The sequence below is a fragment of the Panthera leo genome, chromosome B4 (genome assembly GCF_018350215.1).
Source record: "Panthera leo isolate Ple1 chromosome B4, P.leo_Ple1_pat1.1, whole genome shotgun sequence".
NCBI classification, from domain to species: domain Eukaryota; kingdom Metazoa; phylum Chordata; class Mammalia; order Carnivora; family Felidae; genus Panthera; species Panthera leo.
In genome coordinates, this window is record NC_056685.1 from 132396917 (window position 1) to 132419747 (window position 22831).

Sequence of the window (22831 nt, forward strand, 5' to 3'; positions counted from 1 at the left end):
GGTGGGAACCTTGGCTCTGCTACTTTCTAAACCTCCTAGGACTTTGGGGAAATTACCTAACACTGCTGGGCCTCAGTCTGCGCATCCGTGAGATGGGCTGAGAGTAGCCCTCCCTCGTGTTGGGGGACTCGGTGAGGTGGTGTGGTCGGGTGCCTGGCCCACGTCGTGCACAGATGGAGTGACCCTGCGGGACAGGTTCCTCTTCTGATTTGCAGCCCCCTGACCCCCACTCCGGGAGCTTCAGCAGACCCGTCACTAACCCTGTGGTCCTCCCCCCGCCCCCACCCCAGCTCTTCAAGGGCAAGTTCTACCACTGTCTGGGTGTGGACACCCGCAACATCACCAACCGCTCTGACTGCATGGCTGCCAACTACCGCTGGGTCCACCACAAGTACAACTTTGACAACCTGGGCCAGGTGAGCGCCACCTGCGTACCCCCTGCCCTGACCCGCCCCCCCCAGTGGGTGGGGGTGCCGGCTCTTCAGTGCCAGCGGCCCTGGGATCACAGATCGGGCTCTGGTCCTGCTCTGCCAGGACCGACCCTGTGCCTTCTCCTTTCCAGGCCTCAGTTTTCTCTTCTGCAAAATGGGTGGGGGGTGGAACTCACCTCACAGGTAGCATGAAGCTTAGAGATCCCGAGTGCAGAGTGTCCCGCAAGTCCCTGGCGCTTAGTAGGTGCTTCAGTGGACATTGGTTTCTGGCCCCCACCCCCTACCCAGGGGACCCGGACAAGAGTTTTAGAGACAGCCAGACCTGGGTGTAAGTCTCAGCTCTGTGCCTCTTATTGTGGGTGTAGGCTCTCTGAGCCTCAGTTTCCTCATCTGTAAAATGGGAACGTGATGGCCTACCAGGCAGGCAGTGGTGACAAAGTGTAGCAAAGCCCCTGGCCCAGGGTCGGGGCAGCGGGGGGGTTCCTCTTCCGGCACCCATCTACTTTGCTCTCCACCTCAGTGGGCTGGCAGGCCCCCTGCCCAATTCCTGCCTTGCCCTTCGTCTCCTCTCCTGGGGGCCTGCCAGGCTTGACCCACTGAGTAGTGCCCAGCTGAGAACCTCCACCTGGCTGCCTCCAAAGAGCCTCATGCTTCCCCCCACAATTACTGTTTCTTGAGGGCCCACCCAGGTGGCTAGGGATGATCAGATGGGGCGTGCCTTCCCCGGGTCAGACAAGGAGGAAGCAGGATCGAGGTCTTTGTGACCCAGGGGACCCTCTGGCTGGCCGGATGCCTTTGAAACTCTCCCCTCACGTGACGAGGGATCCCTCTCCACCTGCCCCCTGGGAGGGGCCGTGGGGCCACTGAGAAGCAGTGAGTGGGCAGGGAAAGGGGGTCAGGAACCGGGACACAGGAGCTCCCCCCATCCCCTCCAGATTTCCCAGAAGCAGTCAGTGCCTTTCAAGTTGTTAACAACTCAGTGGTTGATAAAACAGAGGTTTTAAAATCCAGGAAGCCAAGGGAAGGCCCGTGAGGGCATTTTATGAGGTCGTCCGTGCCTCCCTGACCTCAGCGCCAGGCCCCGGCCCGCTCCCATGGAGCATCCCTAGTCCTTTCCCACTCTGGGCGTGCCCGATGCCAGGCTGAAGCCCCTGGACCTGGAAGTAAGGTGTTCCCAGCGTGCAGAGCCATTGGGGGGAGTCACAGCACGGCCCAGAGCCTTTGGCTCCTTGCTGGCCGGGCACCGGCTGTGTGCCCTCAGGCAGGTTCCAGCGTCTGAGGGTCCGTGTCCTCATCTGGGGGAAGTGACAACCGGTCTGTGATTCTCAGTTCCAGGCTCTGCACTTCAGGCCTCTGTGATCCAAGAGCTCACGGGAACACTCGCCCCCTGGCCTGTGAGGGCTTCACGCGTCTCCCGGGCAAGGAGGGCTCCCTGTGTGTCCCTTGCTCTGACCTCTTCCCGGGCCTGAGCCCTTTCCAGGCAGCTCTCTGCCCCATTCCCACCTGGCGGGAAGAGGATGAGTCTGTGCCCTGGGTGGATGGGAAGGGGCCAGTGCAAGGCGGGAGACCCATTCCCCAGCCCTGGGTCCTGGACTGCAACAAATGAACGAGTGTTCTGGAAGCACGGGGGATCTTCAGCGGCAGGGCGTGCGACCTCTGGTCAAGCCCTCTGGTCAAGCCCTGGTGGTCTGGTATCGGCGCACTTGGGCTTTGCACGAATGGCACTGGTACCGTCCAGCTCAGAAAACCTTTACTGAGCACCTACTGTGTGTGAGGCGCTGTGCTGTTGCTCTGGGACCGGCCCGCAGTCCTGTGGAGGGGACACGAGCCTGCTTTGGCCTGCCGTCCGTGCAGGAGCCTTGGCTGGTGTCTCCTGGGCGTTGCTTCCATTTAAAGTCTCACGTTAGTGGGGGTAATTGCCGCCATTTATAGACAAGGAAGCCGGGGCCCAGAGAAGTTGAAGAACTTGCCCCAAGTCACCCAGCCAGTGAGTGGCAGAGCTTGGGCTGTACCCCGGCCTCCTGTTTCCAGGTGCTGGAGGCAAGCTTGGGGTGATGGCGGCAGGGGGCCCTCGTGTTTGTGAGGAACCTTGCGATGTAAAGTTCCGGCTGCCCCTCCCAGCAGACCTGGCAGGCAGGCACTTCAGTATTAGTGGCGTTCTGTGGGTGGGGAAAAGGGCACACGAGTTTTCTTGAATTTCGGAACTGAACCCAGGACTCCTGGTCTAGCCCTCATTCACCCGCACCAGTCCCTGCTGGGTAGATGGCAGGCACATAGTAGATCCTCGGGAAGGGTTTGTTGGCATCCTCGGGGAAGGCCTCTTTGTCTCTGTGCCTCCTGGAGGATGGGGCAGGAGCCGCCTGAGCTGTCTGCACCTACCCCCCCATGCCCTCCCCTTCCCGTGTCTTCCAGGCCCTGATGTCCCTCTTTGTCCTGGCCTCCAAGGATGGCTGGGTGAACATCATGTACAACGGACTGGATGCTGTCGCTGTGGACCAGCAGGTGCGTGTGGGCTAGGGCCGGGGGCGGCGGGGGGAGAGGGATGCGGTGTCTTTGGGGCCCAGCTGTCTGAAACTGGAATCGGCAGAACCCACGGCCCCGCCGCGGCCCAGCCCACACCATCCTCGTCCGGGTCATCCACCGTCAGGCTGCTCTTGGGCAGCGGAAGTCATTGTTCCGTTTGCTTCAGCAAATCCCCCTGCCGTGCAAGGATAGCGCTCCCAGCCGGCTTGTGCGCGGAGGGTCAGGGCCTTGTGCGGGTAGAACCAAGGGCAGGAGGAGGAAGAGGGGGGCTGCAGCAGCAGGCAGGGGCAGGCCCGAGGTGAGAGAGCGCGGTGTTCGGGGAGCTGAGCATCGAGGGCAGGAGGCGGTGGAGGGTGTAAGTAGGGCAGCGAGGTCGGGAGGCCCCCCTGCGCGAGCCAGGGCAGGGGCCGGAGTTTCGCCCGAGGCCAGTGGGAGTCCGTGAGGGTGTCGGAGCCAGGGTCTGCTTGCGGGGGGCTTCCCGAGCCTCTGCAAAGCGCCGCGCCCCACGCCGCCCCATCGCCTGCCTCAGCCCCGTCTGCTCCCCGCAGCCGGTGCCCAACCACAACCCCTGGATGCTGCTCTACTTCATCTCCTTCCTGCTCATCGTCAGCTTCTTCGTGCTCAACATGTTCGTGGGCGTCGTGGTGGAGAACTTCCACAAGTGCCGGCAGCACCAGGAGGCCGAGGAGGCGCGGCGGCGCGAGGAGAAGCGGCTGCGGCGCCTGGAGAAGAAGCGCCGGAGTGAGTGGGTGGCCGCACAGGGCGGGCCGGCCCGGGCCCAGGCCTCCTCCGCCTGCGCCCCTGGTCCCTCCGGTGCGGCGGCCGAGGCCTGGGTCTCACCCTGGGAGCAGGAAGGGAACAGAGGGTAGACTCTGTGCCCCTGGCCCTGCCCCTTCTTTCCGCATCTGCCTGTTTGGGTGACCCCGTCCCCTGTCGGTGTCCACCCGGAGTCCACCGGCGACTTCCCAGTGGCTCAGCCCAGCAGAGGGCAAAGGCCCGGACGCCTAGCCCTGAGCTGTGGGACCCCTGCAGCAGCAGACCCGGAGCCCTTGTGTGCCCCGTGGGCATGTTTGGGGTAGATAGGGACGGTTACCGTCCCGCCCTCCTCGCTGCCTTCCCCTACCTCCTACCCCTTTGCCTTGTGGCCCCCTGGCTGGGCGGAGGAGACCTGAGTCTGACTCTCAAGTCCCGGGGTGTTCTCACGTCTCTCCCCTTGCTTCCCCCCTCCTCTTTGCTGTTCCCTCTTGTGCTCTGTTTCCCTACCTGGCCCCAACCCTCTGTGGTCTGTGCCACCCCCCCCGCCCCGCATCCCCCTGCAGAGGCCCAGCGTCTGCCCTACTATGCCACCTATTGTCCCACCCGGCTGCTCATCCACTCCATGTGTACCAGCCACTACCTGGACATCTTCATCACCTTCATCATCTGCCTCAATGTGGTCACCATGTCCCTGGAGCACTACAACCAGCCCACGGTGAGCCCCAGCCCCAGCCCCAGCCTGAGGTCACATGGGAGGGTTGGGTCCTCAGTAGGACCCAGGGCCACGGTGAGGCAGAAGGGTCTGAGCAGCACCCCCATTCGGGGTCCTGTGCCCAGGGCGCTCATGGCCTGGTGGGACAAATGAGAGAAAAGGAAATGTCACTTGTTCCTGGGGAGCGGGGAGGTGACATTTGGGCCCTGCCTTGAACATGGGTCCGGTGACAGTGGTGTATTCAGTGTGTCTGCAAAACACACTACAAACATGAACTTTAATGCTCACAGCGGCCCAAGATGGGGGAGGGGCCTTTCTCTCTTTCATCTCATTTTGTAGATGAAGAAACTGAGGCTCAGAAAAAAATGCTACCCAAATAACTCAGCCTGTAAGTAGTAGAGCCAGGATTAGAACTTAGGTTTGCATTCAGGGCCTACTATGTGGCCTCCACTACTACATGGGCATATGGAGCCTGGGGGAGGGGCTTCCAGGTGGCAGGACCATCGGAGGCAAACACTGGCACGGGAGAGGATGCCCAGTTCCCAACTAGTTACCAGCAGTGTTTGTGAGGGCCACATGAGGAGCACGTAAGGGCAAGTGCATTTTAAAAGCCTCACCTTACTGGAGCTGGAGGGATGAAGGGTGAAGCAGAACTTCCATGCGAGAAATTCATCTCTTACTTTAAACGACAGGAAAGGTATATGATAAGTGCAGGGGAAAGAAAGGCAGCCATTGGCAGAATGAAGAGCAATTGTAGAACTTCCAAATTAACATGAAGAAGTAGAATAATAATACTAAGTATTTCTTATGGGCCCAGCACTGGACTATTACCTCATTTAATTTGCACGGTAACTTTTTGAGGTAGGTATTTGAGGTATTATCATCCCTCGTTTACAGATTTGGAAACTAAATCCCAGAAAGATCAAGTGACTTGTCCAAGGTCACATAGTAAATAGGTAATATGTGCCAGGCCAGGATTCATATCTAAGCAGTCTGGTTCTTAACCATGACCCTTAACCATTATCTCATACTGTCTCCAAAGAGGGGTAATTGGACCAGACCAGCAGAAATCAGAAAGAAGAAACAGCAATGTAAAATAAATAGTCCACATTAATTAAAGTGGAGGGAATAAAAGGAGATATATAAACCATTTCACTAAATGTGAGTGGACTAAATTCTCTCCTTAAAAGGCAGAGACTTTATTTTTAAGTTAATTGATTTATTTTGAGAAAGAAGCACGAGTGGGGGAGGGGCAGAGAGAGAGCGAGCCAGAATCCCAAGCTGGTTCCGTCCGAGCTGTCAGCACATGGAGCCCGACTTGGGGCTCGATCTCACAAACTGCGAGGTTATGACCTGAGCCGAAATCAAGAGTCCGATGTTTAACCAGCTGAGCCACCCAGGTGTCCCAAGGCAGAGAGGCTTTCTGAGTGGAAGAAGGTAGTGGCAGATCATGGGGTTTGGATCATGCTTCTCTTTGCCCCCTCCCCCTGCCCCCCATAGTCCCTGGAGACAGCCCTCAAGTATTGCAACTACATGTTCACCACTGTGTTTGTGCTGGAGGCTGTGCTGAAGCTGGTGGCGTTTGGGCTGAGGCGCTTCTTCAAGGACCGGTGAGTGGCTTGGCTGGGCTGGGGTGGCAGCACTGAGTAGGCTGCAGGATGGGGGAGCAGTCCTGACCCCTGGGGAGGCCTGGAGCAGCCAGAGGAGGGGAACCAATCAGTGTCTGGGCACTGATGGCCGGCGGCCCCCGGGTGCTGCCTACGGCCCTGAACAGGAAGCGATTATGGTTCTTCCTGATGGTTGCAGGACATTCTCCCAAGCCTCTTCAGCTCATCTCTCATGGGTTCTCCGCAACCTACAGGCAGAGCAGGGCACACCTCACACTAGTCCTTCTTTTCAGAGGGAACAAATGAGGTTCATAGAAGTTGATGGATTAGCCCAAGGCCGCACGGAGGAAGCATCTGGCTCAAGATTCAGATCTAGAAGTCATAGCTCATTCCTCCTCCCCGGCAGGAGGCCAGAGCTGTTTATTTAGCCTGGTCAGCCTCTGGCTTGAGGGATTGGAGGTTGTGGGGGGCAGAGAGGGAGCCAGACCCAGTGGGGTCTGGTGGGGCTAGTAGGGAGGGTGGCCACACATCCCCGTGGGCCACAGCAGGAGGGTGGAGAGCTGGGAAGTTCCTCCTCCCAACCCAGGCATTTCTAAACCAGAGTGCCCCTCACCCTGCCTCCCACTCCTGCCTTCCTCTGCCCGGCTGAGCAGGTGGAACCAGCTGGACCTGGCCATTGTGCTGCTGTCGGTCATGGGCATCACGCTGGAGGAGATTGAGATCAACGCGGCACTGCCCATCAACCCCACCATCATCCGCATCATGAGGGTTCTGCGCATCGCTCGGGGTGAGGGGCGAGGGGGATGGGGTGGGGATGGGTGGGGGCGGGCTGGGACTCCCAGGAGTTGGTTGGGGACAGGCAGAGGGTGGGGCGTGGGTGGGTAATGGGCTGCGGAGCAGGGAGAAGAACGGCAGCCAGGGGGAGCACACACCAGACACACACTTGCCCCCGTGTGTACACATGCATCCTTTCCACAGACCGCTCACTGCACCCGCACCTCCTCATAACACCGTGACCCGTGCAGACCAGTCTCAGGCTGGGATGAAGGGAACCCGGGGCAGCTGGGAAGATTCCGGGATGCAGTTCTAGTTCCTCGCGGGCATGTGTCCAGCACTGGCTGGGACCCCCAGGCCTCTATGCTTCTTAAAACCCTGGCCTCCCCCGGTGGCCCCCGCACCTCACCCCAAGGCTGTCCCTCCACTTCTTTCAAGAACCTCCTGCCTCATCCCTGGCCCAGGTGCCTCTTGCTTTTCCACCTGCCACAGCTTGTGGCCTCCAGGGCCCGAGGTGGGGAGGGGCGCAGAGAAATTCAGCACCTCACACCGGAGCCCTCTTTAGCCAGAGGGAAGGGAGAAATGTGGGCGCCCATTGGTCGCTTTTATCTCATCTCGGTGAATTTCGTGCTCGCTGACACACTTTGTTCCCACTGCGCGTGCCCTCCTTCTCCTGGGACGTTTTCACACCGACGTCCACGCCTTGTGCCCACGTGTCTTTGTGCACCCCTCGTTCAGCGGCACCCACGTTCTTCCAGCGTGGCGTCACAGAGCCGTCCCCTTTGCTCACGTGCGCCTCCACTTTTCACTTTGCTGCCTCATTTACACACGTACACACGTGCACACGCACATCGCCACTGGCCGGGGCTGAGTGGGCCGGGCTGGGTCTCGCCCGCAGTGCTGAAGCTGTTGAAGATGGCCACGGGGATGCGGGCCCTGCTGGACACCGTGGTGCAAGCTCTGCCCCAGGTAAGAGCCACTCCTCCTGGCAGCCCGCCTGGCTCTCACTGGTGTCACTCCGGCCTCCACTTCCTTCTCCTCCAACCCGCCCGGAGCCCTGGCAGAATCCTGTCTCCCGAGAGGCAGTGTGAGGCAGGGGCTGTGGGAGATGGAAAGGTCCCTTCTGCCCCTGTCTTCCTGACTTCAGGTGCTCGCCAAGGCCTGCTCTGTTCTTGGCGCTGAGCTGGGCTCTCAGGAGCCATATTTTGCCTTCGGGAGTGGGAAGGACAGACTACCGGGAAGGACAGATGCCGCAGGGCAACGTAGGGAGGCCTACAAAGTGGTGGGAGAGAGGGATGGGGGTCCTGATGCTCCATGGGGGAAGTCAGGGAAGGCGTCAGGGGACTTTGAGCTTGACCTTATAGAGTGGCTTGGCAGAAGGAGGTGGTGATGTGAATGGGGGGGGGGTTCAGATAGGACATGTTTGGGGGGGACATCGTGAGACCTTGACCTGGGAGGAAACCCTAGGATGGAGGCAAGTCCCCCCACCCGCAGCCCATTGCTCAGTGGAAGGGAGAGAGGATCAGGGCCACAGAGGGTGCAGTTTTCATTCTCCTGGGAATTCTGCAGTCCCAGTCGTCCCCTCCCCTCCCCCCCATCCCTCCCCTCAGGGTGACCTGCTCTGAGGTGAGCCTCAGGCACATTCATTTATTCACTGTGACTCATCTAGTCTTCAGGAATTTTAGGCGTTTTAAAGGGCACGAATACTGCGCGATAAAAATGAGGGTGAAAGATTAGCCACCCTGGGAAGGTGGGGGAAGAGCTGACTCTCTCAGGGACCCGGGCTGTGGGTGCTAGCGAGTTCCATTCTCGTTTGGTGTGAGCATCCCAGCAGCCTGCTTGCAAAGGGACAGCCGCACGGGTTGTCGCGTCGGGTCTGGCTGGAAAGCAAGCAGGGTGTGCACTCAAAGAGACGTGGTTTTTCTTGATGGGAAATGTCTTCAGAGGGGGTTGGCACATGGGAGGTGGGGGGGAGCTGGGCTTGGTGGGGGGTGTGCAGACAGGAGGTGGGTTGGAGCCCAGACTCAAGCCACCTTGCCTCTTGTCAAGGCCTAGTCCTCTGTGAGGCCAGGGGCACGCGACTTAACTTCTCACGTCTCGGTTTCTTTGCCTGTGAAGTGGCAATAATAACAGTGCTTATCTCGAGGGGTGTCGTGTGAAACAGTCAATCAAAGCTCATCAAGCGGGGCGCGGGACTTGGGTTATAGGAGGCGCCCTGTGAGATTCCCTAGGGATGGGGGTGGGGAGCGTGAGGCCCCAGCCTCCCTGGCTTCCTTACGCCTTCCTCCTCCGCCTTTCCGATGCCCTGACCCCTAGGCAATCCTGAGCTTGCACAGGGCACGCGGAGGTGCCCAGGAGGACCCAGCTTCAAGTAGGAAACGTAACAGTAATTAGAATCACATCAGCACCTTAATCCCCCATAATCTGTTAGCTGTCATATGGACGTCGCACCTTTCCTCCTCCATTCTATATAGAGTGGTATGAAAATGACACTTCCCGCCAAGCCCCGCCCGATGCAGAGGGAGGAGGCAACAAGGAAGGCTTCCCAGAGGAGGTGACTTGTGACCTGGGCTTTGAGGGGTGGGGCAGAGGCATTTACCAGGCAAAGGCAGAGGGAGGGTTCTCCCTGCAGAGGGAACAGACTGTGCAAATGGCATCTGATTTCTGTGTGGCTGGAGTCTGGGGTTGGAAGGTTAGGCCGGGAAGGGGCCCACAGGGCTAGGTCACAAAGGGCTTCGATGCCAGGACAGCAAACTTGGACTTCACCCTGTGGGCAGTGGGCATCACGAGAGGTTCTGGACAAGGGAGGCCTCAGGCAGAGCTGCCTTTTAGAAGGTTGCTCTACTGACCGTGAGGTGAGTGGGTTGCAGGAGAGGCTGGGGGCAGGGAGGCCAGTGAGAAGGCTGCCGCAGCCGCAGCCGCAGCCGTGCAAGCACAGGGAGGTGCTGGAGGTGGAGGGAGGGCTTGATGGGGAAGGTGAGGTCCGTCCTGGTTCAGAAGCACGGCTCACCTGGGCCTGCGTAGGGAGGGAGGCTGACCCGAGGGCCAGGGCCGTGCCCAGTGCCTTGCTTTGTAGCTGCTTAAGAGGTGCTCGTACCGTTAATGAATAGGGCATCTTTTAATTAGTTGGACACAGTTGGCAGGATTGTAGGGCAGCTCAGAAGGAAATCCTCCTGTGGAGCAGAGGAACGATAGGAGTTTGTGGCTAACGTGTTTACCCTGTAGCAATCGACGCAAACCCCCTTCTGATTCTGTTCGTGCAGGCCTTCTGAGGGCTCTAGGAGGTATTCCATTTCCAGGGCAAGAGTATGCTCAAGCCTTGTCTTAACCATTGCCCGAATTAAAGGCGGTCTCCGGTGTATGGATAGATTTGAAATAGGTTTGTCATCTGGGACGTTTTGTTCCCACAGGAGCTGTGGGATGGGGGTGGCTGGGTTTGCAGGAAGCTTCTGGGGCTCACAATCCTGCACGACTCCTGTGTGCACTTCTCTCCACGGCCAGGCCCCGTGCTGGCCTGAGGCGGCAGATGCGACTTAATCCAGCCACGTCCCTGCTCTCAAGGACTTCTCAGACCAGCAGAGGACAGGGACAGGGGTCCCCCGGTTACACTCACACTGTCAGACTGGAGGGATCCAGGAGGGCTTCGGGGAGGAGGCAGCCCTGTTGCTGAGACTTCCCTGCCTCCCTCTCTGCAGTCAGGCAGGGGACACAGGTGTGTGGAGGGGCAGCTGTGAGCCTGCGGTCAGCCTGCTGGGTTTGGATCCCAGTCCTGCCACTTACTAGCTGTGTGACCTTGGGCAAGTCACTTCACCACGCAGCACAACTCTGTCTTAAGAATGGAGCAAAACGTAGCTCACGGATGGTCGTGTGGAGTGAACGAGCCGATGAATGCGAGGCGCTTGAACCAGCCGCCCACGGGAAAGGCTGCACAAGCGTTTTGTTACTATTCTGTGCCCCGTGTGGGACCCGGCCTCCCCCGGGGAGGTCACTGCGGGGTGGCAGACATGGGCACTGGAGCCTGACCCTCAGGCTGGCCCCGCCCCCCTGCTCTCCCCACAGGTGGGCAACCTGGGCCTTCTCTTCATGCTGCTTTTCTTTATCTACGCCGCCCTCGGCGTGGAGCTCTTCGGGAAGCTGGGTGAGTGACTCCGGAAGCAGACCGGGGCTGGTCGGGGGGGGGGGGGGGGTGGCGTGGGGTAGAACAGGCCTGGAGGAGGGCCTTGGCAGGGTGGGGAGGCCTGAGACACCCGCAGAGCGTCACATCAGGGTCTCGGTGGTGGGGAGATGCCCCACCCTGAGGTGACCCTCAGCCATCTACACCCTCCCCCGGGGACGGGTAGTAGCTTTTGAGATGCTAACCTGGATCCACCTGCATCCTCCAGGCCTCTGCAGCAGACCCCTGACTTGGAGAGCAGAGCGGGCAGGGCACAGGCCGAGGGCAACATAGTCCATGGCGACCCAGCCCTGCACAGGGCTGGTTTCAGAAAGCGATGCTCCCTTGGGGGCTGGCCCTCACCCCTGCATCCTCTCTCTGAGGGCCTGATATATGAGTGGGGGGAAGGGGCGGGGAGCCAGGCTCACCGGAGTCTGAGTGCCAGCTTGTGTGAGCCCTCCCTGAGCCTCAGTTTCTCCATCTGCGGGCTGGGCACGGTCCACACGCGCTTCCGAGGATCGGGGATTCCGAGACGGGGCCGGGAGGCGCGGGTGCAGGGTGGGCCAGGCAGGGGCCTCTGCAGTGAGACAGGGCTGACCTCCTCTCTTCTCTCAGTCTGCAATGATGAGAACCCATGCGAGGGCATGAGCCGGCACGCCACCTTCGAGAACTTCGGCATGGCCTTCCTCACACTCTTCCAGGTCTCGACCGGCGATAACTGGAATGGGATCATGAAGGTACCCGTGGGGAGAGAGAAACCAGTCTGGGTTCTGGGAGCAAGGCTCCTGACAGCGCTCGCTCCTGGGACCCCTGCCTGCCCAGCGCCCCACTGCACGCGGGAGGGGAGTGCCGGGCACAGGGAGGCAGAGGGACCCGCCTGGGGCTCTAAAGCTCAGCGAGGTGGCGATGAGCCCGGGACGCGTTCTGTCAGCTCCTAACTGCCGCTCCGGGATCGGTGCTCCGCGTCCAGGGGACACGACTCTGCCCGAGGCCAGGACTTGGGGCCCATAGCCCGGGTCTGGGGCTGCAGGCCTCGCTCCTCCTGGGTCCAGGCCCTGGAGCTGCTCCTCACCTGGCAGAGACTCTCTGGCTGTGGCCCCAGTCTGGCCTGGGCTGGGCAGGGAGGGGCTCGTGGAGGGCGGGGATGGGGCCCCAGGTCCTCACCGGCCCTCACTGGCCCTCACCCGCCGCAGGACACGCTGCGGGACTGCACGCACGATGAGCGCAGCTGCCTGAGCAGCCTGCAGTTTGTGTCACCGCTGTACTTCGTCAGCTTCGTGCTCACGGCCCAGTTCGTGCTCATCAACGTGGTGGTGGCCGTGCTCATGAAGCACCTGGACGACAGCAACAAGGAGGCCCAGGAGGACGCCGAGATGGACGCCGAGCTGGAGCTCGAGATGGCCCACGGCCTGGGTCCCAGCCCGCGGCCGCCCACCAGCTCCCCTGGGGCGCCCGGCCGAGGCCCGGGCGGGCCGGGCGGCGGGGGTGACGCCGAGGGCCGCCTGTGCCGGCGCTGCTACTCTCCGGCCCAGGTGGGCAGGGGTGGAGAGGGCGCGAGGGTCGCCGAGGGCGGCACTGCGGGGCTGGAGGGGCAGCTGGGCCTCCGAGGCCTCAGGCAGAGACCTCGGTCGTTTGGGCCCCGGCCTGCTCTGCCCCGCCGAAGGGGCGACCCTGTGACGAGGGGGTCGGGCCCAGGCCACGGGCGCAGAGAACCAGGAGGGCGGCCGAGCCTCGCCCACCCCACAGTCCCCGGACCCGGCCGATAATCCCGCCTGTCCCCACCCCGTCCCCGTCCGCCTAGGAGAACCTGTGGCTGGACAGCGTCTCTTTAATCATCAAGGACTCCTTGGAGGGGGAGCTGACCATCATTGACAACCTGTCCGGTTCCATCTTCCATCACTACTCCTCGCCGGCCGGCTGCGAGAAGTGTCACCACGACAAGCAAGAGGTGAGGGCAGCCTCGGAGGGAGCTGGCGCCTGGCGGTGGGGGCCAACCCGAGGGAACAGCCTGGGCCCACTTGGCCAACGCCGGCCAGCTTCGAGGGGCACTGGGCCTGGGGGCAAGTGGGCCAGCTGCAGCATTCGCAGCCCACGGCAACAAGCCCGCCCTTGGGCCCAGCCCAGGCCTGGCACGCTGCCGGTTGTGATGCCATCGTGTTGACCCCCACCCCCTGCCTGGATCGGGCTCCCTGAGTGTGGTGGCATAGCGCCCACGCTCAGCGGGTCTCTGCACCCCTAACCACCTGCCCGTGTCTTTCCGGAGGACTGCACCTGCCCCATCCCTGCCCCAGGGACGCACTGAGGCCGCCGCCCCTCCCCACAGGTGCAGCTGGCCGAGACGGAGGCCTTCTCCCTGAACTCAGACAAGTCCTCCTCCATCCTGCTGGGTGATGACCTGAGTCTGGAGGGCCCCACGGCCTGCCCACTCGGCCCCAAAGACAGCAGGGTGAGTGGCCCCGCGGGGCCTCTGCCTGGCCGGCCAGGACACTGCTGCTTCCCAGTGCACCATTTACCCTGCCCCTGCTGTGTGGTGGGCCCCCATCTCTGGTGGGTCAGATGAGGGCAGTGGGACTCAGAAAGGTGGAGTGATTTATCTGAAGTCACACAGCAACAGGCCCAGCTAGGGCCCCAGTCATGGCAGTCAGTGGCCTCAGCCACTGCTCGTTTCTTTGGATATTTTTTATTTTTATTTATTTATTTTTTACATTTATTTATTTTTGAGAGACAGAGAGAGAGAGAGAGAGCACAAGTGAGGGAGGGGCAGAGAGAGGAGGAGACACAGAATCCGAAGCAGGCTCCGGGCTCCGAGCTGTCAGCACAGAGCCCGACGCAGGGCTCGAACTCACGAACCGGGAGATCATGACCTGAGCCGAAGTCGGACGCTCAACCGACTGAGCCACCCAGGCGCCCCTATTTGGATATTTGTTATTCATTTAATGGGAGTTGTTCCAAGCAGGACAAACCCATGGGGCGTAGGGGCTCAAGGCTGCAGAGAACGGAGGGGAGTGGGACCAGAGGAAAGCGCATACTGTGTGTCAGACGCTTACACTCAGGTTTTGTCTCCCGATTCTTGGTATTGGGGATTGGCCCCGTTTCGCACTTGAGTAAATGGGGTCTCCGAGGGGTGAGGCGGCTTGCGCACCCCACACAGCCGCAACGGCAGAACAGGGAGGCCAGCCCTGGGGCCGGTACCCAGCTTCTGCCCCTGAGATCGGCGGTCCGAGGAGGCCTGGAGAGCCGGAAGGGCCACTGGGTTCATCTTGCAGACTCAGGCAGGAGGGGTCTGCCGCTGGGCTTGTGACCTCGAGGCTGGGATGTAAGAGAACTGTGGAGGGGGAGGGGCACTGCCTGGCCTGAGGTAGGGGTGCAGTGGCCCTGCCCGCGAGAGCTCTTCCCCTAGGCCCCCAGGGCAGACTGGGCTTGGCACCACTGTCCCCAGGGCCATCGTCCATCAGCTCCACCTTCTAGTTCCCTCCCTCCCTGCGCCCTCCCTCCCCTCCCTAACCGCTGACAACTCCTGCAGCCCCCACAGCCACCCAGCCCCTTCCTGCATCTCCCCGCACCCCTGTGCTTCTCCCCTACACAGGATGTCAGGGTCACCATTTCTGGGGCCTGGTTGGCCTTTGGTGGGTGTAGTCTGGTTTTGTCCTGGACTCCTAGAGGAAGTCATGGGGGGGGTCCATCTGCCTTGGAAGGGGGCACTGAGGCAGCTCTGGAGGAGCTTGCTGGGCGGGGGTCACCTTGCCTGCAGGGCTGAGGAAAGGCCTAGGGAGTGCCGGAAGGACTGCCAGGCAGCTTCCGGGCGCCACAGCCAGGAAGGAGGGTTTACTCTGTCATTTATGGATGTGGAAGCGAAGGGACCTGTCCGAGAGATCGTGCTCACGGGGAGGCCCCGCAGTGCTCCACCTGTCTTCCGATCCCTTCGCCAACCTGCACTTGACTTCTACACGGGGCCCAGGTCTGTACCAGGCACTCGGCTACAGAGACAAGGAAGACCCTTGGGGTCTCGGGGTCAAGAAAGGAGTGAGGGAGCAGGAAACCGCATCCTGCTTGGAACACCAGAGAGGGCTTCCTGAAAGTGGGGCCCTTTCACCGGGTTTTAGAAGATGACGATTGTGGGCAGGTGGAAGAGGCGAGGAGAAGGCCATCTCGGGCAGTGAGAGCGGCCCGAGCATCGGGCCATGGAGCAGGGGCGTAAAGGCAGCTGGGGCAGGCTCGGCCTCTGTCCCCTTCTCCACCACCCTGACCCGTCTCCCTCCCTTTCCTGTAGGGTGAGCCGGATGCCCCTGAGCCCATGCACGGAGGAGAGGGGGGCGAGTGCTTCTTCCCCTTGTCCAACACGGCCGTCTCGTCGGATCCTGAGAACTTCCTGTGGGAGAGGGAGACTGTCCCATCCAACCCCGTCCGGTCCTGGCTGAAACATGAGAGCGGCCGAGGTGAGGGTGGGGCCCCCCACCAGCTCCCCGCGGCCCCAGTCTCCTGCGACTGCTTCAGAGGGGCTGGCTGACTGCTTTCCTTAGTGTCTTTGCCCAGACTATTATATTGAGTCCAGGAAGAGCCGGATGGGTACTTGACAATAAAAGATGGGACTCTCAGGTCTGAGGTAACCATGACAAAAGATCAGTAATACAGAGAGGTGAGTTAGCAATTACACCAGAAGCCCAGGAGATTCATGGTGAGCTCCTAGGAGCTGTGGTGAAAAGGGAAACAGGTCACACGAAGCTCTCATTAAACAGAAGGAAAATTATCCAAAATTATGCCAAATTATCATAGTGATTTTCTGGAGCTGAAATTGAGAGGTGTTTGTCCCACAGATCTCACAGAAGGAGATGTTGAACAACAGAAAGCCTCATGGCCTCAGTAGCCCTTTTGTAAAATGTCCTGAAATGTACCCTTCGGCCCTACCTTCAGCATCCTGTGTCTGTGCTTTGAGCTTCTGGCTGGGCTGTGGGCACGAGGAGAGGACCAAGTTCATCTGTTCATCGTTCGGGTTCACCTTCACCTGTAGTCCCCTTGGAGGGTGATGGGAATCTGGTTCCCCAGCACTGGCTGGGGAAGAAGGCAGAGAGAGGAGCTCAGCAGAAGAGAGATTCCCAAGACCCTGGGCCCACCCCAAGTACTTTTCTGGAAGGCCTGGCATGGAGTGCCTTCTGGGAGCTGGGGGTGGAGTGACTTTTCCAAGGACTCTCCCTAAAGCCAACCTTGGTGGTTGAGGTACCAAGACCCCAGACCCCAGGCTTCCTGGACCAGAAGTCAGGGCACAGGACCCAAGAGCCATTCGGATTGAATGAAATCCCATCCCCTTTAGTTAATCATTCATTTGTGTGTTCCTTAAATAATAAGATGATATAGAATAGGAACCCCTCCTCCTCCGGCTGGGGGCATTCAAGCTGTCTAGCCATCTTGGCTCTGCCCCAGGTCTGCCCCAGCCCTCCTCTCACCCTCTCCTTGCCCCTCTCCATCCCCAGCAGAGCAGACCAGACAGGTCCAGCAGCATTCCGTCTGCTCTGCCCATCCAGTGCAGTGCCCACCCTGCCCGCCCTCCCAGAGGGGTCCCCAGGTTTGGCTGGACCCCATGGGGTGTCCAGACCCTCAGAGGGTGGCTGATCATGGCAGGCATCTGCTGTGCACCTGGTCCCGGGCTGGGAGCCCCACAGCTGGCTCTTGTTCTTACAGCCTTCTCTCCACCCCTTCAAGTAGGCCTGTGGTCCCTGTTTCGCAGAGGAAGGAAACCAGGGGTCCTGGGGCCTGGGTCCGCTGGCTCCAAAGGCTTGCTTTTGCGCGTGCCAGGAGTCACAGCAGTTTCGCAGTGGAGACACCAACTCTCAGAGAGGGAGACTTACCCACGGTCTCACAGTCATTTTGTTAGGAAGCCCTCTCTGCCTGCGGGCCTAGAGCCCAGCGTCCAGGGACCCACCAGCCTGAGCCTTCTCCCCTTCCTCCTCTCCTCCTTCCCCAGCTGCACCCCCGACTCCCTTCTCCCCGGATGCCTCCAGCCCGCTCCTGCCCATGCCTGCGGAGTTCTTCCACCCTGCTGTGTCTGCCAGCCAGAAAGGGCAGGAGAAGGTGGCTGGCGCTGGGACGCTCCCCAAGATTGCCCTGCAGGGCTCCTGGGCATCCCTGCGGTCGCCGAATGTCAACTGCACCCTCCTCCGGCAGGTATGGGCGCCTCCCTGTCTCCGGGAGCTCTCCTGCTGGGGAACATCTGAGTGTGACCTTGATGTCCAGGTGGAGGTGGAGGGGCAGATCTGGGGGATGGGAGGTCTGGCCTGCAGGACCTCCTGTACAGCATTGGCCAGGGCCACCTCCTGGGCAGGCAGAGGGCACAGAGCGGACAGGCTCTGTGGGTGCCAGGGCTCAGGGAGGAGCAGGAGCTGCCCCCTCTCACACAGTATGACAGCAGCAGAGCTGGGCACGGCGCTGGTCCCACCGCTGACCCCAGCTTTGTGCCAGGCTGTGTGCTAGGCTGGGAGGCTGCACAGTGGACTGCTTAGTTTCTGTGTTGCAGGGGTATGTGAGGGGAGATGGGAAGCCAAAATAAATGCATAAAAAGCACAGTCAATTTGAGAGTGATGCATGCTGGAGAGGATGTTGCATCGGGAAGGGGCTCTGCGGGGAGCATTTCAAGGCTCTGGGAAGGCAGTGTGGGGTGAGCTATGTGGGTGTCTGGGGAAGAGATTTCCAGGCAGCAAGGGCTGGGGCTGGGGGGTGGGGTTAGGGACTGGGGGCAGGCAAGGGGGAGATTGGTGGGAAGGAAGGTCCCAGAGGGGTGGGGTGGGTCCCTGAGGCTACAGCGTGACCGTGTGACCGATGTGATTGCATTTGAGTAAAATGACCCTGGTTCCCAGCTGAGGACCGGAGGAGCCCGGTGGGGCAGGGAACCCAGTCGGAGGCCACCGCCAGTGACCTCCTTGAGGACCACCCAGAAGCGCGGATGGGTGGTGGAGGGGAGAGGCTGTGGGGTCCTGGGCGTATTCGGGAGGGAGTTCCTGAGGCTCGGGAGGGGCTGAACGTGCCTGTGTCCCTGGGATGGGCAGGCCGCCGGAGGAGGGGCAGGGCTGGGGGACACTGCGCGGCCCCCAGCCCCTGTTGCCTCCCTGCAGGCCACGGGGAGCGACACGTCGTTGGAGGCCAGCCGCAGCAGCTCGGCCGGCAGCCTGCAGACCACGCTGGAGGACAGCCTGACCCTGAGCGACAGTCCCCGGCGCGCCCTGGGGCCCCCGGCCCCCGCACTGGGCCCGCGGGCCGGCCTGTCGCCCGCCGCCCGCCGCCGCCTCAGCCTGCGGGGCCGGGGCCTGTTCACCCTGCGCGGGCTGCGGGCGCACCAGCGCAGCCACAGCAGCGGAGGCTCCACCAGCCCGGGCTGCACCCACCACGACTCCATGGACCCCTCGGACGAGGAGGGCGCGGGCGGCCGGGGCGGCGCGGGCGGCGGGGGCGCGGGCAGCGAGCACTCGGAGACCCTCAGCAGCCTGTCGCTCACGTCCCTCTTCGGGCCGCCGCCCCCGCCGCCGGGGCTCACGCCCGCCCGCAGGTTCAGCAGCACCAGCAGCCTGGCCGCCGGCCCCGGCCGCCCGCGCGCCCCCTCGCGGCCCCGCGGCCTGGCCCGGAGCCCCTCCTGGGCCGCCGACCGCAGCAAGGACGCGCCGGGCCCGGCCCCCTCGCGGCCCGAGCTGCCGCCCGCCCCGGGAGAGCTGCAGCCGGGGGAGGCCGCCAGCAAGAGGAAGAGATGAAGGCTGCAGGGGCCCGGCCGGACGCCCCGTCTCACCTTCTTTTACCTCAGGAGCCAGGGGGGCAGGCAGCAATACTTCGGCCACAAGCTGGGGGTCGCGCAGGGGCCGGCCAGCGCCAGGCCGCCGAGAGGGTGGGCTTGAGCAGGGTCTGGGTTAGCCGAGGCTCGGTGGTGGCCCCAGCCGTGGCCCAGCTGTGGTCCTTCCCGTGCATATACATAATATATATATGCATATATAGAGAGAGAGACAGACATATATATTTATTTATTTTTTTTACTGAGAGCTTATGATTTCCAGAAAGTGCTAAAGTTGGGGGGCGCAGGCCGGCGCCCGGACAGGGCCTTTGCCTGATGCTTAGGACCCAGGCCAAACCTACCCCAGGGCAGATGGGGCTGCTGGCGTGATAACGGCGGAGCTTTCTGGTGTCTCCCCTGGGTTGGGAGTAGTTTGGGAGAGGCTCTCAGGCCTCTGAAGTTCCCATGGCCGGGGAGACAGGCCCAGAAGAAGAGGTGAAATTCAGGGTGCGTTTTTTTTTTCCTTTAAAGAAGAAACGCCGCTAAGATCCTCCCCCCACGTACTGGGGTGTCTGTCTTGTTCCTGACTGTCTAGTTGTTGTGAACAGTCTTTTGTAGATGCCCCAGAGCACACTCTTAGTCAACCAGTTAGACGTCTTTCTTTAGGAAAATCAGGGGTGAATAGTTGTAATTTCTTAGCGCAGGGGTGGGGGGGTGGAGGGCAGCTCCAAGGCTGGGCAGGGGGCTCAGCCAGTGGGCACTTCCAGGGGTGGGGGTCTGCCATGGCTTTGCCACCAGGAAGGCCGAGGGCAGGCACGGAGGCTGCAGGAGAGAGGAAGGGGAAAGGGTATTAAGCAGGCCATGAGATGCTTGGAGGTCAAGAGTACCTGCCTGGTCTGTGCTGGCCAGGGTGCCCTGCGGGCCCCCTGGGCTCAGACAGTCAGTGACAGTTACTTAACTACCTTTTACCCTCCAGGCGGACCTTGGGTCATGGTCATTCTGAGAGGTCCTGCTCCCCGCTGACCCCCTGAGCAGCTCTGCCCCCCTCCTGTGGAGTTCAGGGAGAAGCAGACCTGATAAGATTCTAAGCAGGGGCGGGAGCACCTGCCTAGCCTTAGGACCAGCCCCACTCCCCTGTCCCGACCACTTTCCCAGGCTACAGATCAAGTTTCAAATAGCAGTGCTTCCCAAACGGGTTCACAGATGGGTGTTTTTTTTCTTTTATTTGAAGAGTTACGCATTTATTTCAGTATTTATTAGGAAATAAACAGCACATTGGACCCACGATTTCACAGACCTTGCTTAGGTCAAGGCAAAGTTTTCAAAAGCGAGTGGATTTAAGGCGACTTTGAAGAAGGACATTGGGAGTGTGGTGGAGGAGGTCGTCTGCAGACAGGCAGAGTCCTGGGGAGGGGGAAGGCTGCAAGTTTGGGGGACACGGCACTTCAGCAATAACCAGGCCCTTCGCCTTCGCGAGATCTCCTCAATGGCTTCTGCTGGGCCCTGCCGAGGGGGCCCCGTTCCCAAACCCTGACCTTAAAGAACTTGCCTTCAGGCCAGGCTGGCGAGTGATACTGGGCGGTTGGCTGCCTGGATGGGCTCCGGTCCCTCCTGGGCACTTGGGGCCTGGACGCTGCAGCCCAGGGAGGAGGTAACGGGTGGCTCGAGCTTTGCGGTCTGTAAAGCGTTTCCCTTCGGAGATGGCGTGGGGGGTGGCGCAGGGTGAGCCCTGGAGCCTCTGCAGCTTTGCCGTCCTCGCCCAGAAGCGTGGACGGTGGGCCGCCGTGAGGACGCCAAGGTGATGCCCAAGCAAGGAACCCCCCTCCCAGGATGGCGGCCTCCCGGGTGAGGGGTCGGCCGGGCCCTCCCGCTCAGGGAGCGTGTAGACCCCGGGGGTCTTGTCCGCACCTGCTCCTGCCGGCTCCTCGGCTGGTGGGGGAGGCCGGGCCCGCGCCCCAAGCTGCCCGCTCCAGGAGCCTCGTGCCGCCTCCCTTGCCGTGCTGATTGTTTTGTTACGGGGTGCCCCTCCAGGGCAGAAGAGGTCACAGGTAGCTCTGCCTCACCCTCCCTCCCAGCACTGCTCTGGCCCTGAGCGATCGGGCCAGAGGGGAGACAGCGTGCCTGTCCACATGTTCCTGGACGGGCGTGTGCTGGAACCTGGAAGAGGGACGTGGGGCCCGGAAAGGCCGAGTGGAGGACAGACTGGGGTTCGAGGGTTGGCATCCGGTGCTGGTCAGCAGCGTCCAGTTTCTGGGCCCAGGCGTCATCTTCTTTAATCCACATGGTGGCCCTGAGCCGCATGTGCTGCTTTTCCACACACAGACCGGGGAAGTGGCTTCCCTAGTGTCACCAGGTTAACCTGGTTAACCAGGGTGGCCGGGGGGGGGGGGGGGGGTCACGGGAGACGGCGTTTCTTCCCGGAGGGCTCCAGATGCTATTCCCAGGCGCTTGGCTTTGTTCCTGTGAGCTCCTGTGTACAGGAGTTAGGGGATTAGCCGCGATTGCCTGGCTGGGACAAGCCAAAATGGTTAAGGGTTGGCTGGATGGTCCCTCTGCCCTCCTGATCCCGCGACCTCTTCATCACAAAAGCACAAACTTACCCTAAGTCGCACAGATCTGGCCCCGGGGAGAGCGGAGAACTTGGTGCCGGCACCCCAAGCCATCTGCTCGCGGGGCTCTGTGGAGTGGTGGCTGGCGGGAGCCTCGGCACCCCCACAGATGGACCCAAGACCCGAAGGGGCCGTGGCCTGCCATGGTCAAACCCTCTTCCTGTCCCTTCCCTGGCCGCCTTTGCGCCTGACAGTCCCCTAAAGGATGAAGCGTGCACGGTTTCAGCCCATTGGCCCGTCCTCCCGCCAGATCCTTCCCCTAGAGCCTTCTGTGTCCAGGGCCACCTCCGGCCCTCTTTGCTGCGCTGTGTAAGGGCTTGGGGTCTTAGAAGCCGCTCTTTAGCCCAGATACACGTATTTTTTTTTTTTTTTTTTTTGTCTTTGTGCAATAATCAGTGTTCCTGGTGGAGCCTCAGCTTAGCTGCGGCCTGGAGAGGAGGCGGAGGGCGCCTCCTCCAGGAAGCCCTCAGCCTGGCCCTGCCGCTGTGACTATCGCACTCCCAGGCGCTGTACAGTTTCTATGGTGTGAATGAACTTCCCTCCTGGTTGCTGACGGCGCTGGTCCCTGCTGGCCCAGATGGCCCGGGCATAGAGAAACCAAGTGGCAGCTCCCACCGTGTCGTTTTGAATAAAAACCCAGAAGCCTATTTCAGAAATTTTCTACGTGCCTGTGCTGTTCTTTCTGTAGCAGGGTGGGTGTCGAGCTGGGGGGGTCCCACGGGTGGGGTCGTGATAGGTTTTCTCCATCATGTTCAAGCTGTGGGGCTTAGGGTGTCTGGGACCTAGAAAAAATGCCCCATGGAAAGGTCCTCCCATGGCTGAGGTCTACTGGGCTGGGGAGGAGGCAGAGCCTGGCTCTCATGCTCTGATTCCGTAGCTAAGATGCCGGGCCTGTGCAGGAGTAATCTACTCACCTTTGGCACTTAACTGAATTCATATTATGGGTCTTATTAGGACTCTCTCGGCTGCAAGGACAAAAACCCAATTCGAACGAGTGTTAAGCATAAAAGGAAGAGCCAGAGAGAGAGAAAAGGAAAAAGGAGAGGAAACAAAAAAGTAAGAAGAAACGACTTAGTGGTTCAAGTAGCTAAAAAGCCCAGAGATGGTGTCAGCTTCAGGTATAGTTGGATCAAGGGCTCCAACTATGTTAATAGGACACAGCCTCTCTTCACCTCTTGGATCAGCTTCCTTCTACGTTTGCTCCCCTCTTCCCCTAGTGGCCAGCAGCAGCCCAGGCTTAGGGCCTGTCTACCCCTCCCCAGATGAATGACAGCTTCTCTCCCTGACATTCTGGCAAAGTCCATGGAATCTCAGCTGACTTGGGTATGTGCTATGGAGATGACATGCTCTGTTGGCCAAGCCTGAACTCTGGGATGCAGGGGTGGGGGTGACCCACCTGCCTAGGAGCAGGAAAGGACAGACTGCTGTGTACTTGCCGGGAGGAGGGAACACGCCAGGCCTGGGGTGTGGTCCCTGGGATGGGCAACTGTCACAGCTGCCCTCCAAGATGAGGCAAGAG

General features: G+C 60.8%; 1 protein-coding gene across 8 annotated transcripts in view; it reads left to right on the forward strand.

Annotated features, from left to right (window-relative positions):
- Nucleotides 1–21951, forward strand: part of CACNA1I (calcium voltage-gated channel subunit alpha1 I) — a 135738-nt gene extending 113787 nt beyond the window's left edge. For 7 of the 8 annotated variants that reach the window (XM_042947865.1, XM_042947857.1, XM_042947863.1 and 4 more), the window contains 15 exons: nucleotides 291–416; nucleotides 2844–2933; nucleotides 3503–3695; nucleotides 4274–4425; nucleotides 5923–6032; nucleotides 6683–6816; nucleotides 7702–7772; nucleotides 10863–10941; nucleotides 11572–11693; nucleotides 12150–12488; nucleotides 12758–12904; nucleotides 13280–13402; nucleotides 15227–15392; nucleotides 16916–17115; nucleotides 18060–21951. In XM_042947865.1, the coding sequence (XP_042803799.1) occupies nucleotides 291–416; nucleotides 2844–2933; nucleotides 3503–3695; nucleotides 4274–4425; nucleotides 5923–6032; nucleotides 6683–6816; nucleotides 7702–7772; nucleotides 10863–10941; nucleotides 11572–11693; nucleotides 12150–12488; nucleotides 12758–12904; nucleotides 13280–13402; nucleotides 15227–15392; nucleotides 16916–17115; nucleotides 18060–18689 (2682 nt within the window). In that variant the 3' untranslated portion in view covers nucleotides 18690–21951. Of the gene's footprint in view, nucleotides 1–290; nucleotides 417–2843; nucleotides 2934–3502; nucleotides 3696–4273; nucleotides 4426–5922; nucleotides 6033–6682; nucleotides 6817–7701; nucleotides 7773–10862; nucleotides 10942–11571; nucleotides 11694–12149; nucleotides 12489–12757; nucleotides 12905–13279; nucleotides 13403–15226; nucleotides 15393–16915; nucleotides 17566–18059 lie in introns of those variants that run through there. The other variant, XM_042947864.1, reaches the window with a different exon arrangement.
- The last annotated feature ends 880 nt before the right edge of the window (nucleotides 21952–22831 follow it).